This window comes from Sinocyclocheilus anshuiensis, unplaced genomic scaffold (genome assembly GCF_001515605.1).
Source record: "Sinocyclocheilus anshuiensis isolate Anshui unplaced genomic scaffold, SAMN03320099.WGS_v1.1 scaffold566, whole genome shotgun sequence".
NCBI lineage: Eukaryota > Metazoa > Chordata > Actinopteri > Cypriniformes > Cyprinidae > Sinocyclocheilus > Sinocyclocheilus anshuiensis.
In genome coordinates, this window is record NW_015542410.1 from 156,177 (window position 1) to 171,661 (window position 15,485).

At 37.6% G+C, this 15,485-nt stretch overlaps 1 protein-coding gene across 1 annotated transcript in view; it reads left to right on the plus strand.

Moving 5' to 3' along the window:
- The window catches only part of bop1 (BOP1 ribosomal biogenesis factor), a 95,458-nt gene that overhangs the window by 8,593 nt on the left and 71,380 nt on the right, over window positions 1-15,485 (plus strand). The window contains exon 3 of the mRNA XM_016492613.1: window positions 4,359-4,508. Coding sequence (XP_016348099.1) covers window positions 4,359-4,508 — 150 coding nt within the window. The remainder of the gene's footprint in view (window positions 1-4,358; window positions 4,509-15,485) is intronic.

Genomic DNA, 15,485 nt, shown 5'->3' on the forward strand with positions numbered 1-15,485 from the left:
CCACCCCCCCCCCCCCCCCGGCGTGTTTTTTTTTTTCCTGTGCTCTTGTTGCGGGTCTTCTGAGAGACTGATCACAGCTCTGACTGATGCACACCAGGCAGAAGTTAATGCGGCTGCCGGAGACGTTATGATTCCCGGGAGGATTCCCGCCGCCCCTGCAGCCGTGTGTCTGATCCAGCGGCGGCCGCGCTCGCGCCGCGTGAGGGGGTGGGAGATGACATCGGGACGGGGGCGGAAGAGACCGGAGGGGCTCGTCTTACCGTGAAACTTTCTCTCTCGCTTTAACGCAGGCCTACGCACAACGCGCGCTGCAGACACTGCAGGTCCGCTTCCATCTCTGACACACGTGACTTGCTCCTATGGGGTCTTGCGAGGGCCAGATGGGGGTGATGCGGATCCTGAGGCGTTTAATTGAGAGGCCACAGTCTTAATTAAGTAGCAGCATGAATGTTGATGAGTGGCGTCGGATTGTTCCATCCGCAACTCACTCAATAACTCAACCGCAGTTCAGAGGAAGCAAGCGAAATAATGAGCAACTTGAGGCTTTCGGAGCGGAACCCGGGACGGTCCGCCAACAGACATTAAAAACACGTTATTGTGCAAACGTACGTTGAGTGTGTGTGCGATTTAAAGAGACGCGCTCTAAAAGCCTGTCAGTGCGTTCATTTCTCCGTCTGATTCATGCGTCGTATGTCATTCGCTACTTTGGAGACTCGAACGCTCGTCGTCGAGCATTTGGTTTGCAACATCTTCAGCCCACTTTTGCGGTCGACTGGCCAGATGTCCTGAAGAGCTTGTTTTTAATCCGAATCCACACCGTGAGCTCCTCTGTTCTGGCCACTCACACGTCATCTGGTCAAATCGTCTGTCAAAAGCTGATTTCTCGGCCCCCACATCCTTCTTTTATTACCAGACTCTTGCAGTGGAAACGAGTGTGTTCGGGTCCTTGACTGTCTGTTAGCTGTGAAACTCTATCCCAGGCAGCGCATCTACAAATTAGGCCTGGGTGATATTTAGCTAAATAATGTTCTAAATTGATCATTTTCAGCCTTTATTTCTTTCTCTAGCTGATGTTCTTAAATGGCCTAAAAGGGTGACTTTATTTGTAGTTTAGTTGTTGTAAGATTAAAAATATTTATTTAACAATAAAATGCAATAAAATCTTAAGGCATGTTTCTCACACTGTTTAATTAACTCATTAATTACTTTAACAATAGTGTTTTATAATTGAATTTATAAGCACACATATCAGTACAAATATACATTTAGGTTAAGCATTGTAATACACCATCGTCAGATTTTTAAAAATGTTTTTGATGCTCACCAAGGCTGCATTTATTTGATCAAAAATACAGTAAAAAAATAATATTGTGAAATACTGTTACAATTTAAATTAACTGTTTTCTTTTTGAATATATTTTACATTTCCAGCATCATTACTCCAGATTTCGGTGTCATTTTAATATGCTGATTTGATGAAGAAATCAAGAAACGTTTATTATTATTGTTGAAAACATTTGTGATACTTTTTTCAGGGTTTTTTGATGAATAGAAAGTTTAAAAGAACAGCATTTATTTGAAATAGAATTCCTTTTGTTAAACGCATTTGAAATGACTTTTGATCAATTTAATCCACACTTTCTGAATAAAAGTATCAATTTCATCAAAAAAAAAAAAACTTTTAATTGATAGCGTTTCATATGCAATATAACAAAGTGATAAATGGCAATATATATTCTTTCTAAAACATCCAGATATATTAAAAAAAATTACTGAATTAATTATTGAATTTGAGTTCATGGATTAACAGACAGTTTGAATTGATTCATTTTTGTTTGTTAGAATCAGAGACACTTGAAACATCTGTTTTAATGTTTTTATACTCACAAATTGCAATGCAAGGGAGAAAATTAACTGGTATGATGATAGGGATATGCCGGTTTCACTTTACAATAAGACCTCATTAGTTAACCTTAGTTAATGCATTAACATTCACAATGAGCAATAGCTACATTTGCTACAGAAGTTATTAATCTTTGTTTAAAAAATACGAGTCTTAGTTCATGTTAGCTCATTAAATAACACAGTTGCAACTTTCGATTTTAACAACATGTTATTAAATATTGGAATACCTAAGATTAATGAATGTTCAGAAGAATTTTCATTGGCAGTTTGTTAACTAATGAATTAACTAATGTTAACTAATGAAGTCCTAATGTAAAGTGTGACCGAACAATAAAGAATCAAAACACTTTCAAACAATATCTAGAGCATGTTGTAGTCCAGATTAAAATGTAAAAAAAGTTTGAAAATAAATAGTATTTAGAAGTGCCCACGATAACAATATCGTGCATATTCATTACCCTGATATATTGCATTACCGAATACCGGCACAAGTCTATATGATTACACTGAAACGTGATGAAAGTACTCGTGATACTCACAATTTTGTAATGGCAGCAAATGCATTTTGAATACATTTGATACAGCTGCTCAACCTAACAGGTCACATGCTGATTTGGCCTGCGGTTTAATGACTCAGAACAACCAGTGTTCCTTCCTTTCCAAAACTCTGCTTCAGCTTGTTTTTAGATCTTCAGCGCTAGCGGAAAAATTGGCCATCCCTCGGGCTGCACGAGGCATTAAGGAACACGGGGCTCGAGCGTCTTGATGTGGATTTAACTGGACTTCAGGGAGGAAGTGTTTCACTTAGCTCTGCAGTCCAAGAGATAGCGGGACGTTAAGGAGCCGTAAATCAGCACAGGTTGCTCACCTGCCCCATCTCGGGCTCGTGGGAGACGCGGCGGCTCAAAGCTGCTCTTCCTCTCGACCCTGTTAGGAGGCTTTCAGTCCGTTTGGCCTTCTCGTGACTGATGGGCTGTGGTAAATAACAGGCGGTGCTGTGAGCTTTCATCCCCGCTGTCCCGGCGTCTCGGGCAGGATGTGAGGTTCTGGTGACTGCTTTTCAACGGCACATGTGTAAATCACGCAGAGGAAGTTTGTGCGCAAAATGAAATAAACCGCATATCTGAAACATGTACACTGTCATGCTGCCATAAAAAGACGGTGTCTGGAAAATGCTGTACTGAAGTATGTTTTTCTACAACAGCATTAAATAACTGGCTGCTTGTATACCTGTACTGAAAAAGTGAAAACCTGGCCGGTTCATATATCAGTTCATTTTGCAGAAATTAAATTAAGCCTTTTTAAGCAAAATTTGCATAGTTTTAATCATTTTAATGACAATTAAGCACAATGTTTTTTCTAAAAATATTTTGATTCAGTTTTAAATTTTTATAATTGAATTAGTTGTTTTTGTATTATGTTAAACTACATGAAAATGAGAAATGTTGCTTTGGCATATATGGCAAAATTTTTCAGATTTTTTTAGTTAACATTTATTTTATTTCACATAATAAAATGTTTTTTGTGGTTTTAGTTATAGTAAACCTGGTACATACCAGATGCATACGTTATTATGCTAATAAGTAGTGCTTGTTACATTACAAAATGACTTGGACAAATTACATAAGTTGCATACAGTTATGCTACTGTATGTCTACTATACTACTACACTGAACACAATTATAAACGCAACACTTGTTTTTGCCCCCATTTTTCATGAGCTGAACTCAAAGACCTAAGACTTTTTCTAAGACTTTTTCTATGTACACAAAAGGCCTATTTCTCTCAAATATTGTTCACAAATCTGTGTTAGTGAGCACTTCTCCTTTGCCGAGATAATCCATCCACCTCACAGGTGTGGCATATCAAGATGCTGATTAGACAGCATGATTATTGCACAGGTGTGCCTTAGGCTGGCCACAATAAAAGGCCACTCTAAAATGTGCAGTTTTACTGTATTGGGGGGGTCCGAAAACCAGTCAGTATCTGGTGTGAGTGTGACCACCCAAAAGTGTTGCGTTTATAATTTTGTTCAGTGTATATATCCTACTGTTACTAGTTTCAGAACAATGTAAATAAAGCAACTTGAACAATGTAAATAAAAGTAACTTGTACTGATTATGTATTCTATTTTTTTCTTGATTCTTGTTCTGCAAAAAGAAAATGCAACAAATACAACAATTGAAAGTATAAATACATTGAATAAAAAATAAGATTCATAATTTTTATCTTTGAAATTGAGGAAATGGTCTTTCTCACATTACAAATGTGAATTTAATTGGTAAGGAAAAAGTAAGAATGTAAGAAATGTAAAATTAAGAAAAAAAAACTTTTTAAATGCTCAGTTTTTATAGTCTATTTTATTCTGTTTATAGAAAATATTTGTCTGTGTTTGAATACATAATCTAAGGTTTCGGAAACAGCTAATGTTGTTGTTTAATTTTTTTGTACAGACTGATGGCCAAAATTCAAAGGAAGAGAAGAAAAAGAAGAAAGCTGCTGGAAAGGAGGGAGGAGAGGAAAGTGTTGCATCCGTCAGAGACAGCGGCCTCCAGATTTCCTCTCAGGTGGACGAGTATGAGCACGACACATCCGATGAGGAGGTAAGAATCTGTCCATCATCCAGACCAATGTCCAGCCCGCAGACCAGGACAAGCTCGTTCCATGTCAGAACAATCAACATCTCATAAATCTGTCAGATTTAGTTTGAAGTCTATTTTTCCACAGCTGTCCATGGCTGGGAGAGATTTTAAAAATATTGTCCTTTAAAATGTACCGAGGTAACTGTCGTTTTCACCAAAATACCATAGCTACAGTGGTAAAATTGTAGTAATGTGATATTGGCAGCCACTAGCATAACACGATGTTTCTGAAAAGTTTTGAAGGAGATTCCATATTTACTTATGGAAGTGCAGTAGTGATTAAACCATTTTTGTAGGAACAAAGTGTGAGACTGTATTGAAACCGTATTTCTTTTGACATAGAAATAAGCTGTTTTTGGATTTTTAAATTTTTTTAAATGAGAAATATTGGAAATTCTGCACTTTAAGCAAACAATGCTCTTTGGATCACCTCAAATCATGCTGAAGAACGTGATCATCAGGTTTTGTTGATGTCAGCTCCAGTGGTGCTCTAATTAAATGTTTTAATTCAGCTCTTCACTCAAATTTTCATGCAACTTCTAACATCACAATCATTTTGTAATCAAAATGTTGTTTTCAATTTGAAAAGAATAGTTCACCTGTGGTCTCAGACTGTTGGATGTTCGATGTATTTCTTCTTTTCAGGTCACTGAAAATCCATGGAAATGTTTTTTGTGCTCAACTCTTATTTCCATTAAATTCCAGTTTCCAGTTCAGCGAGTCTGAATATCACCATTGTGTCCAGGTGTTGGTGCACCTGCATCTGTTGCGATGTGTCCTTTGCATGCTGTCCTCCTATCATTTGTTTCCAGATGGCCATTTGACTTTCAACTCTTTTGACTTTTGTTTGGATGCATAACAAATGTATAATTTGACTACTTGAGGGAATTTTGGACTCTTTATGCACAAACTGAGTGAAATACCAGCTTAATTTCACAAAAAACTAGATGGCAGAAATGCATAGTTTCACCATTCGTGGAGTTTCTTAGTGAGTTAGAGTGAGTTTTATTCAGGTATCTTAGATTAGGTAATGACAGCTGAGGTCAAAGTCACTCTTTAGCGTAACAATAGAGGAATAGTTCACCCAAAAATGAAACATTTTTGAAAATTTACTCTCAGGACATCCAAGATTTAGATCATCGGTGGATCATTTGCAGTGAATGGGTGCCGTCAGAATGTGAGTCCAAACAGCTGATAAAAACATCACAATAATCCACATTTAGAACAGGTTTGGACCGTTTTCTCTTAAAAACGGTGATTGATCTGTGCATATTTCTCTCCTGATTCAGACAAGAATGACTTTTTTACTGGAGAAAGCAATATTATGAATGGAGGACTTGTATTTTAGCCGGAAGCAACGGCTCAAATTTTGAAAAACATATATAATTGTGGATTTGTTTCTTACAAACATGTTAATTGATGGACTAGAGTAATGTGGATTACTTGTGAATTATTGTGAGGTTTTTATCAGCTGTTTAGACTCATTCTGACGGCACCCATTCACTGCAGAGGATCCACTGGTGAGCAAGTGATGTAATTTCTCCAAATCTGTTAAAAAAACTAACTCGTCTACATCTTGGATGGCCTGAGGGCAAGTACATTTTCAATTTCATGTTTGGGTAAAGTGTTCCTTTAAAGGAGTAATAATGTAAATCTATTGCTTGATGTTTCTTGAATGACATGACACTTAATAACTTCTGAATGACAAGTAGACTAAAGATGATTTAATTAAATCTAAATATAGCAGTGGCTTTTTCTGCTACGTTTGCACAGGCATGAGTACTTCATTGTTCCGTAGAGGGGAATATGGTTAGTTGTGTAATGTTTCATGTAAAGGAAAAATATTTTTGTCCTGTTCCCCAGGCTTGAAGTGTCTGAACCGCAGTATTTGATACCATTCTCTTCAGCCTGTCAGACGTTACCACATTTCTGTAGTGTCTCTGTTGGCTTTTTCGAGGGGAGACCATGATGCACCTCTGCAGTATAAGGAGCTCTGTAACATCTCATATTTACATGTAGGACCATTAAAGAATTCCTCTTCAGCTCTTTAATTTACATGCCCCATTGAAAACCGTTGAACCCTGGCACAATGCGGTCTGGATAATTTGCCAGGCCATACAGCCTAAACACTGCAGCCATCCAAAACTGTTCTTGGCAATCTGCTACCAACCAGGAATGTTTTGCAGAAGTGTTATTGTTCTTGGGTAGATCCCCGATTTCAGAGTGACTTTTTAATGCCCCTTCGTAGTCGTTCAGAACAGATCAGGAACGCTGACTACCATCGTTATTTAGTTTATAAAAGTTCACATATTTTGCATTTCTGTGTCTTTGGAGGCTTTGCTCTAGTTCTTTTCATTTAACGACAACATGAAATCAAAGTTGTGCTTGTTTACTTGCTGCGTAAATGTCATTTGTGTTGTTGTGGACCATTTATCAATGTTATCGTAAAAGAGCAAAAAAGAGGGGCTTGCTCGTAGGACTTGGTTTCAGCAATGATTTGTCTATTGCACTCAATCATTTTTTGCAAAAGTGCTGCTTTTTTGATGATTTTTGATTGCCGTGCTTTAGATATAGTTTTTACTGTCTGATTTATGTTTTAGTTATAGTTTTCATATTTTCATGAAAGTGTCCTTTATATTTAGTCAATATTTTTGACATGCAATACAGATTCATTTTAGTCCAATGTTATTTTTTACTTATTTTATTCAGTGAAAATAAGTTTAGTTCACAATAATGTGCAAAATGATGAAAAAATAAATTAACCAAATATTTGACAATTATTAAAACATTTATGAAGTAGTTAAATTGATATTTTAAAAGAACATAAAAAGGTTTCATGTGTCCAACTACAAATTTTATGTATAATGATAATGTTGCTGATAGGAGTCCATTTCAGCAGTGATTTGTCTTGACATTTATTATTAAAGTCAATGAATTTGTTACAAAAGCAGCTCTTTTTTGCGTGAATGTAGAGGTGCAATTTCTTTGAGAGGATTTTTAATTATGGTTTTATAGTCAAAGTCATAGTTTTCATTATTTGTTGTAAATGTCCTTTAAATTTAGTCAGTATTTTGTTACGTCAAGTATTAACTTTAGTTAATTTTACTAATATTTTATACATATTTACATATTTTATCGCTTTAATATAGACATAGAAAATAACAGTTTAGTTTAGGGCTGCACGATAAATCGCATGCAATATTTAATGCGCATCTTGTCAGTAAAGCCAGTTCTGTAACCGCTGTAAATCTCCATCACGTGCGTGTTTTCACATGGAGCAGCATTTACTACACAGAGCCGTTGTTCACTGACAAGCTGCGCAAAATATGATCGTGGATATTTATCAGTATTATCATAAAAGAACAAATAAGTTTCATGTGTACAACTGCAGATCATGCGTAATTAGGGCTGGGTATTGAGTTCGATACTTTTTAGGCACCGACCGAATTGCCTCGATACCATCGAGTATCGAAAAACGTCTCGTCGTTCGGTACCTGCGTAATAATGGGAACATTACTCATAGGAGTCAGTTTCAGCAGTAATGTAATTGTAGTGGTTTTACAGTATTTTTTTATGGTTTTATGTTTTAATCACAGTTATCATAATTTGATCTAAATCTAGTCTTTACGTATTTTTTCTTTACTTTTTTATCAGCAAAAGTAGCAAAAGTTTACAAGATTAAACGTTCTCAAACTCTAACGTACTCTAACTTAATTTTTTTAAATCTTAAAATATTTATTAACAATTATTAAATATTAATTTATATATACTGAACAAAATTATAAACGCAACACTTGTTTTTGCTCCCATTTTTCATGAGCTGAACTCAAAGATCTAAGACTTTTTCTAGTCCGAAAACCAGTCAGTTTCTGGTGTGACCACCATTTGCCTCACATAGTGCAACACATCTCCTTCGCAAATAGTTGATCAGGTTGTTGATTGTGGCCTGTGGAATGTTGGTCCACTCCTCTTCAATGGCTGTGCAAAGTTGCTGTGTTCAGTGTATAAATATATTTTTTTGCTTTGAAATGATACGCTTAGTTGAAAACACTATACAGATAAAAGTAAATTGAGTATAGTAGTATTGCTGCATCATGATGTGCCAATAATTTTTCATTTAGTTGCATTGTACAAATTGCTGTTGGATTATTAGCACACTAAAACACAACATGCTGTTTGCACTGTAAAATCCTGTGTAAGTTGTGTTCATGGCTTTTAATGTACTTCAACTTCATCCTCTTTGTAGCACTGCTGCTAAAAATATAAAAGCTGGATGAAACAAACTAGTCAACCAGCATAATAGAAACAGTCCACTAGTTAAATGCCTTGCTAATAGCGTTTCCAGCCAAATACAGGTAGCTCCTCTCTTCTAATCTGTACTCATTTCAGGTAGTTTGGTTGTCTCGTATGGAGATGAGAAGATGTGAATCTCATTAGCTTGTCAGTCTTGTCTTTTACTTCTCGTCTCGTGGGCCTGATCTCTGCGGTGTTGTCAGGTGTCTCTGCGTGCGCCGCACAGATCGGCGGTGGTCCCGCGGCTGTATGGCGTACGCTAAATTAGCCCCCCTAGTTGGGAGACGGCAGATTGGGTTGCCTCTCTGTCCCTTCTCAGCTCTCAGCACAAGTTGTCTACAAATAAAACTCCAGACTTCTAAATCCCCCGTTTTTCATCCTCGCATCCCCCCTTTGTAATAAAGGGCTATTTCCTGTTAGCCGAGTGAAGAGGGAATACGCGAGAGTGCAGCGTCTATCCGAGACCGAGCCGGTAGGAAGGGGCTTTTCCCCCGCAATGGCTTTTCCATGTGATCTTCGAGATGAATGAAGACACATTGTGGAATTAAGGGGAAAAGGGGCTCTGGCTCCCGGCCGCAACTTCAGCTTCCTGCCGCCAAGCAGCTACTGCACTCAAACACTGAGACCCTGCACAGTAGCCTAGAAAGCTGTGTGTGTTTTTAGTGTGCAACAGGAGGTAAAGCAGGTAGTTTGATTGGAATCCATCCATCCATCCATCCATCCATCCATATTTTTGTGAATATCTTTGTTTTACTTCTACTTAAATTGTAATTTTAAATTACGGTTCTTCATGCAGTTTGCAACTTTTTGAATTGGAATTTAAGTCATTCTTAGTTCAATTCTGAATGACACACAACCCTTGTTTTAAATATTTTCATTGTGTTAAATTTGCCTTTTCAGAACGTCAGTTTGCTTTCTGCCCATAGAAGGCTCTGTTTCTGCTGTCTGCACGACAGGCACACGGCTGAAATCTTATTTCTAGTGCCATGGATGCGTGATTCTCTTTTGAGGTTTTTCAGAACGGCCCTCTCTCTGGGCTCTAATGTAAAGCTCTAGTGACAGGTAGCAGATCGAGGTCACGTCTGCTAATCACATCGACTGACTGATTCCAGATTCCAGTCCAGTGACCCACTGAGGAGCTGTCATGAGCGGAGGAAACTTTACATCCTTTGCAGTCTTGGTAGAATCAGGCACGTTCCAAAACTTTCGCTGGCCTCAGTGGTTGCATGGCAACTGTTTTGTTTTAATTGGGAGGTTTTATTTAGGGCCGGATATTTGCATATGTGGTTGGGTTTATAATGCGAGACTCTTGCTGTAGCTGAAGGACATGGGTGAGCATTTGATGGTTCTAGTTAGCGATTTCCTCCAGTCCCAAATGATGTCAGAGTAATTACATGTTGAGGAGGTTTTGCGGTGTAGAGAGTTTCTTCAGGTGGTCAAATATCACTCAGGAAGGTAAGGGCTGGCTTTGTCATTTCCACCCAGAGATTTCAGAAAGATTTCGGCCCACGCCGTCTGAAGAAAAGAGCCGTGTTTGCTTTCCCGTACAAAGTAAAACAAACACAACCTGTAATGCCGACTGGTCAGGTGTCCAGATTGCTGCAGAGTTAAGAGGGAACCCAGCCTCCCCCTCCGGGGATCTGTGCCACCCACTCCTTGGAAATATGAAATCTGTCGAAACCGAGACACGGCGCACATGTCTCGAGGTGAATTTTATTTGCGTTGCTCTCTACATTTTGGTAATCCCAAAGTTTAATTTCATGATTGGGCCATTTCCAAACGCCGGACTGATGAGTTCCAGATGGGATCTCAAATGATTGCGGTCAATCTGATGGCAAGGAAAAAAGCTTGAATTTTAGCAGTTCTGGCCTCTTAGAGGATCATTTAGGGAAGAAACTAAAGCTGCACAATTTTGGGGGGGGGGGTCTAACTGCGATTTTTCTGATAAAAGTTGCGATGGCAATTTAAAATGCATTTTTTTTAAATTCCAGTTTAATGTGCTTGTCTGTAGGGCTGCACAATTTGGCCAACATTATGTAATTATATATTAGTATGGCTAAAATAATTATACAATAACAATTGTAATACTTTGTATTTTGTTTTTATTACTACTACTACTAAATAAAAACTGTAAATACTGTAAAATTTGAGTATTTAAAGCTGCAGTCCGTAAATTTTTTGGTTAAAAATTATTTTGGGCTAGTACATAACCAGCCAGTTTTCAAAACTATATCCTTACCTTAGTCCAATTCACAGCGGTAAGCTTGTAATAATGTTTTCTAATTTGAGTGATACTGGTTGGTTTTAGCAGGAAATACAAGCATGCTGCCGTTCATCTTTGCGTCATTGTCACGTCTGTAAACATAAAGAAGGAGTCCCGGCTAGTAGGCTATCGCATATGAGGATGCTGCAGGTGGCATCTTTTCTCACAGCAGCAACTTATCATTTTGATGGCGGATTGTAATCCAGAAAGGTCCATACGACCCGTAGTCACCAGTAGTCTACAGGTAACGCTAATACACATAGTCACGCAATGCTGTTGTTAACATTAACATTTTGAGAACAAAGTATAACGATAATAATAATTTGCATGGTTTGATGTGATATGAGCTAAGCGATCGTTAGATTTAATAACTATTGGTAGCGCAATGTATTATAATGCTTTTTTACCTCAGTTGGTCAGAACAAAAGTGGCACAAAAGTGTTGCTTGTTCAGATGACATTTTCTGGTGAAAATTCTTATTTGGGTCATACTTCCAAGACGTAGAATCTCTGATTCCGAAGTACAGTGAATATCCACACTGGTGCGGTGACTGACAGCCACCTCAAAACATTAGATTCATCCACGCTGAGGAGCTGTGTCGATTCACAACGTACACAAAGAAGATAATTCCACAAATAACTGCAATTGCAGGTTTCAAACAGAGATGGTGACAGAGGCAAAACTTAAATTATAAGAATTTCAAACTATAAAATTACAGTACTATTATTTATTATATATATTCGTTTTTACAATACTAATGTCTTAATATTTTCATTTTCAAACGTCAAACCATCAAACCTTTATTTTGACGCAAATCTGCAGGGAACCCTTAAATCTTCTGTTTGGTCGATAAGTGCATTGCATGTTTGGGAAGATGGGTGGCATATATTGAGTTCCCTAATGCACATTGAATTGACCCAAACTCAGAGAGGATTCAGAGATGGAGTTTGTGTAGAGCAATGAACCGAGACACTGCAGACACTGGCGGATGATGAGCTGCTCATGTGTAAATGAACACAGTGCCGTGCTTCACTCTGAAACATGCAGCGCATACATTTATGTAATTAAAATGCAGCCTTTGCAGTTATCGCAAATTCATTTTTAATTCACTATATTAATCATGCAGCCCTAGAAGAAACCACATTACCCACCCCCTTCCTTACTAGGCTTGGCAAACTATCGCTGGATCTGGAACTTTACCAGTGTTATTTTCTTTCCCTTTGTCTTTCCATTGGAGGCTCCCACTTTGATGGGCACTGAAAGGTTTCAAGACTCTCAGTGGAGGAGGAGAATTTCATTACCGGCCATCATTACCTCTTTCCCATTGTCTCTGAATACCGTATCTGTTCCGCTCGGCTCGTATGTACGTTTGGATAACAGTGACCGTCTACAGAGCACCAAGATTGAAATGGTTGAAAATTTCCTGGATACCCGAAAGCTAATCAAAGACGTCAACGCGCTTCTCTTGGATGCTGTTTCTTTCACAAAGTTCAGCATCCCAAGCGGACGTCGAGGAAGGTCCTGGCTCTCTGTTCCGGTAGCAAATTCACATCAATTTTTGAAACGGGAACCATGGGGGGTCGTTCGTATCTATTCACCCTTGGCAGCCCAGCACCAGTTGAGGCCTGAACTCACCTCCACCTTTGACCCTCAGTGTTCTGCAGAGCATTCGGCACCTCTCACTGCTTCTGAGTCACAGTCTGCTTGCCAAGTGAAATGAGAACCCCGTTTGGTCAATATTCCATCATTCACTTTCTTTGCATTGCTACTACCAAACCAGCTTGTAAAATGAACCCACATAGCAAAAAGGCTACTTAACACTGTAAACCCTGACATATGAAATAATAGTCAGAAAAATCTAGTGTTTTGAAAAGGAACTGTTTATTGAACATTTAGACAAAATATTAAAAAAAAATCAAAATAAAAGGTATGTGTGTTTTTGTTGAGTATCATTTGATGCTTTATTCTTTTATGGCTCATATAGTATGAATAGAATATGGAGAAGGATGTTATGGAGATTATATTCTATTCGAGGAAGAAAAACATTTCAGTTTTATTCCAAACTGACCAGAAATATGCAATTTGATGCAAATTGTTATTATATGGCCAAAAAGATGAAATTCTAATAGCTTGTAATGTAAATCAGTGAGATCTTTATAATAGTATAGCAGACTGCTTACATAAAATGCATAAATATTAGATGTCGCACAATATCTTACAGTATGTCTTAGTAAGAGGATATTTAAGTGGTTAGTTTTCTGCTCAGAGCTCTTAAGTTTCAAAGTATATCATGTAATGAAATGATGATTGAGAGATGAACAAATAAACGTTCCTCAAAAGCCGGGTGTATCATATTAGATACATTTTAACATTATTTTTCTAAATAATGATAAATGGATAATTAAGTAAACCTAATTTGATTCAGTACACTAAGTATATGAAATATTACTAACAATATATATATATATATATAAGGTAAAGGGGGGGATTTAAGGGCTGTATCCCACCGGGAGCCATTGGTCCCCACACAGACCTCACACCCACGCTGTACCTTCCAGATCAGAGTCAGGCCAATAATTCCTCCCTCTGGCAGGAGTCAAGCAAACGTGTAAGCTATTTGGAGCCGTAAACTGAACGAATGTATTCCTGTGTGTGTTTCAGAGGGGAGAAGCGGCTAGAGCAGAGGATTGCACAATAGCTTAGGTCCTATCCTATTTCTGTTTATTATATTATTGATTCATTTATTGTTATTTATATCTAGAGTTATTTTTGGCCTTGCATTATCACTCTGAAAAGTAATGCAGAAGTTTGCATCAATCGTTTTGAACAATGACAACTTCTAATGAAATTGTAAAACCAATAAAATTACATTGAGTTAGAGGAAATTAATTTGTAGAATAACCAAATTTTTAAACGAAAAAGCACACAATACTTAATTTCAACATTCATTCTCCTTATCTAGTCCTGTGCAAAGCATACTGGGAACTAGAAATCCAATTCCCAATTTTCAAACAATTTAATTAAAGGGTTAGTTCACCCAAAAATGAAAATTAGCCCACAAATTACTCACCCTCAAGTCATCCTAGGTGTATATGACTTGCTTCTTTCAGACGAAACCAGTCGGAGTTATATTCTCCTGTAGCGAATCGATGCGTTTTTGTAAGAAAAATATTTACTTACTGTTTCTATAATTATTGTGAAATTCAATAGCAGTTTCTGAATGAAATTTGTTTCAAAGGAAATCAGGAAATTTTAGGCCCGGATCATTCAATGCAAGGGTGGTTCTAGCTATACAAGCTCAAGTTTATGCAAAGTTGTGTTCTGAAAAGTCTTAGAATGTAATTCATAACATCATAAAGCAAGTGTATTTTGATATATTATAGTGAACATTAGTATAAACAACAGCTTCTGTCATGGCAGAGCATCTATTTATGGAGAATTAAGTTGACACAAGTAAAATTAAATCTGTTCGTCATATATAGAGTCTCTTCAGGAAATTTAAACTAAGCCTACGTTCACACTGCAGGCAAATGTGTCCCAAATCTGATTTTTTTTTTTTGCTCACATGTGACTCAGATCTGTTTTTGTCATGACAGTGTGAACAGCACAAACCGCATGGAATCTGATCTTTTCAATTCTGATTTGTGCCACTTCCATATGTGGTACTAAATCCGATCCATGTCAGATGTTTTGCAATGCGACCGCAGTGTGAACGGTCATGTCGGATTTCATGCGGCTTTTATGTCACTCTAGATCGACATTCGTCATAATTCCTAGCTGACGGGAGACACTTCAAACATTTTACATACCCAAAGTTATCAAGACAGTAGCGAAAGGTAATCAGTGGAAGTGTGATGTGTCAGAACTCATGTGTATTACTGTGACATCGCTTACTTTATATCCTCCGTGTTTACTTCCGTATGACGGGGCGCTGTGCAAGTGTTGCCAAATCCACATTTTCCCCACGGAATTGGGCTACTTTTTCCTCGGTTGCCACGGGATTTAAAACAACAATGTTAACAGCTATATAAAAAAAATCAGATCTGAGAAAAAAAATCGGAATTGAGCACTAAGGCTCGCAGTGTGAACGTAGCCTATATGGCTCAATTCATCTGGATTAGTTATGATCTTTTCATGAACTTTTTGATGCGTCAAATCGGTAGTTGTGTAGACTGTCAATTGAGCTTGGAATGATGACCATTTTCATTTTTGGGTGAACTATCCCTTTAAGTTGTACCTTTGTCTTTTGCTCAATTTTTAACTACTTTTTTTGCTTCAAACTTAAGCTTGTAATGATGTGATTCACCTTGAACCTAGTGGGCTATAACTCTTTAAAGGGATAGTTCACCCAAAAATGAAAATTCTGTTATTAATTACTAGGG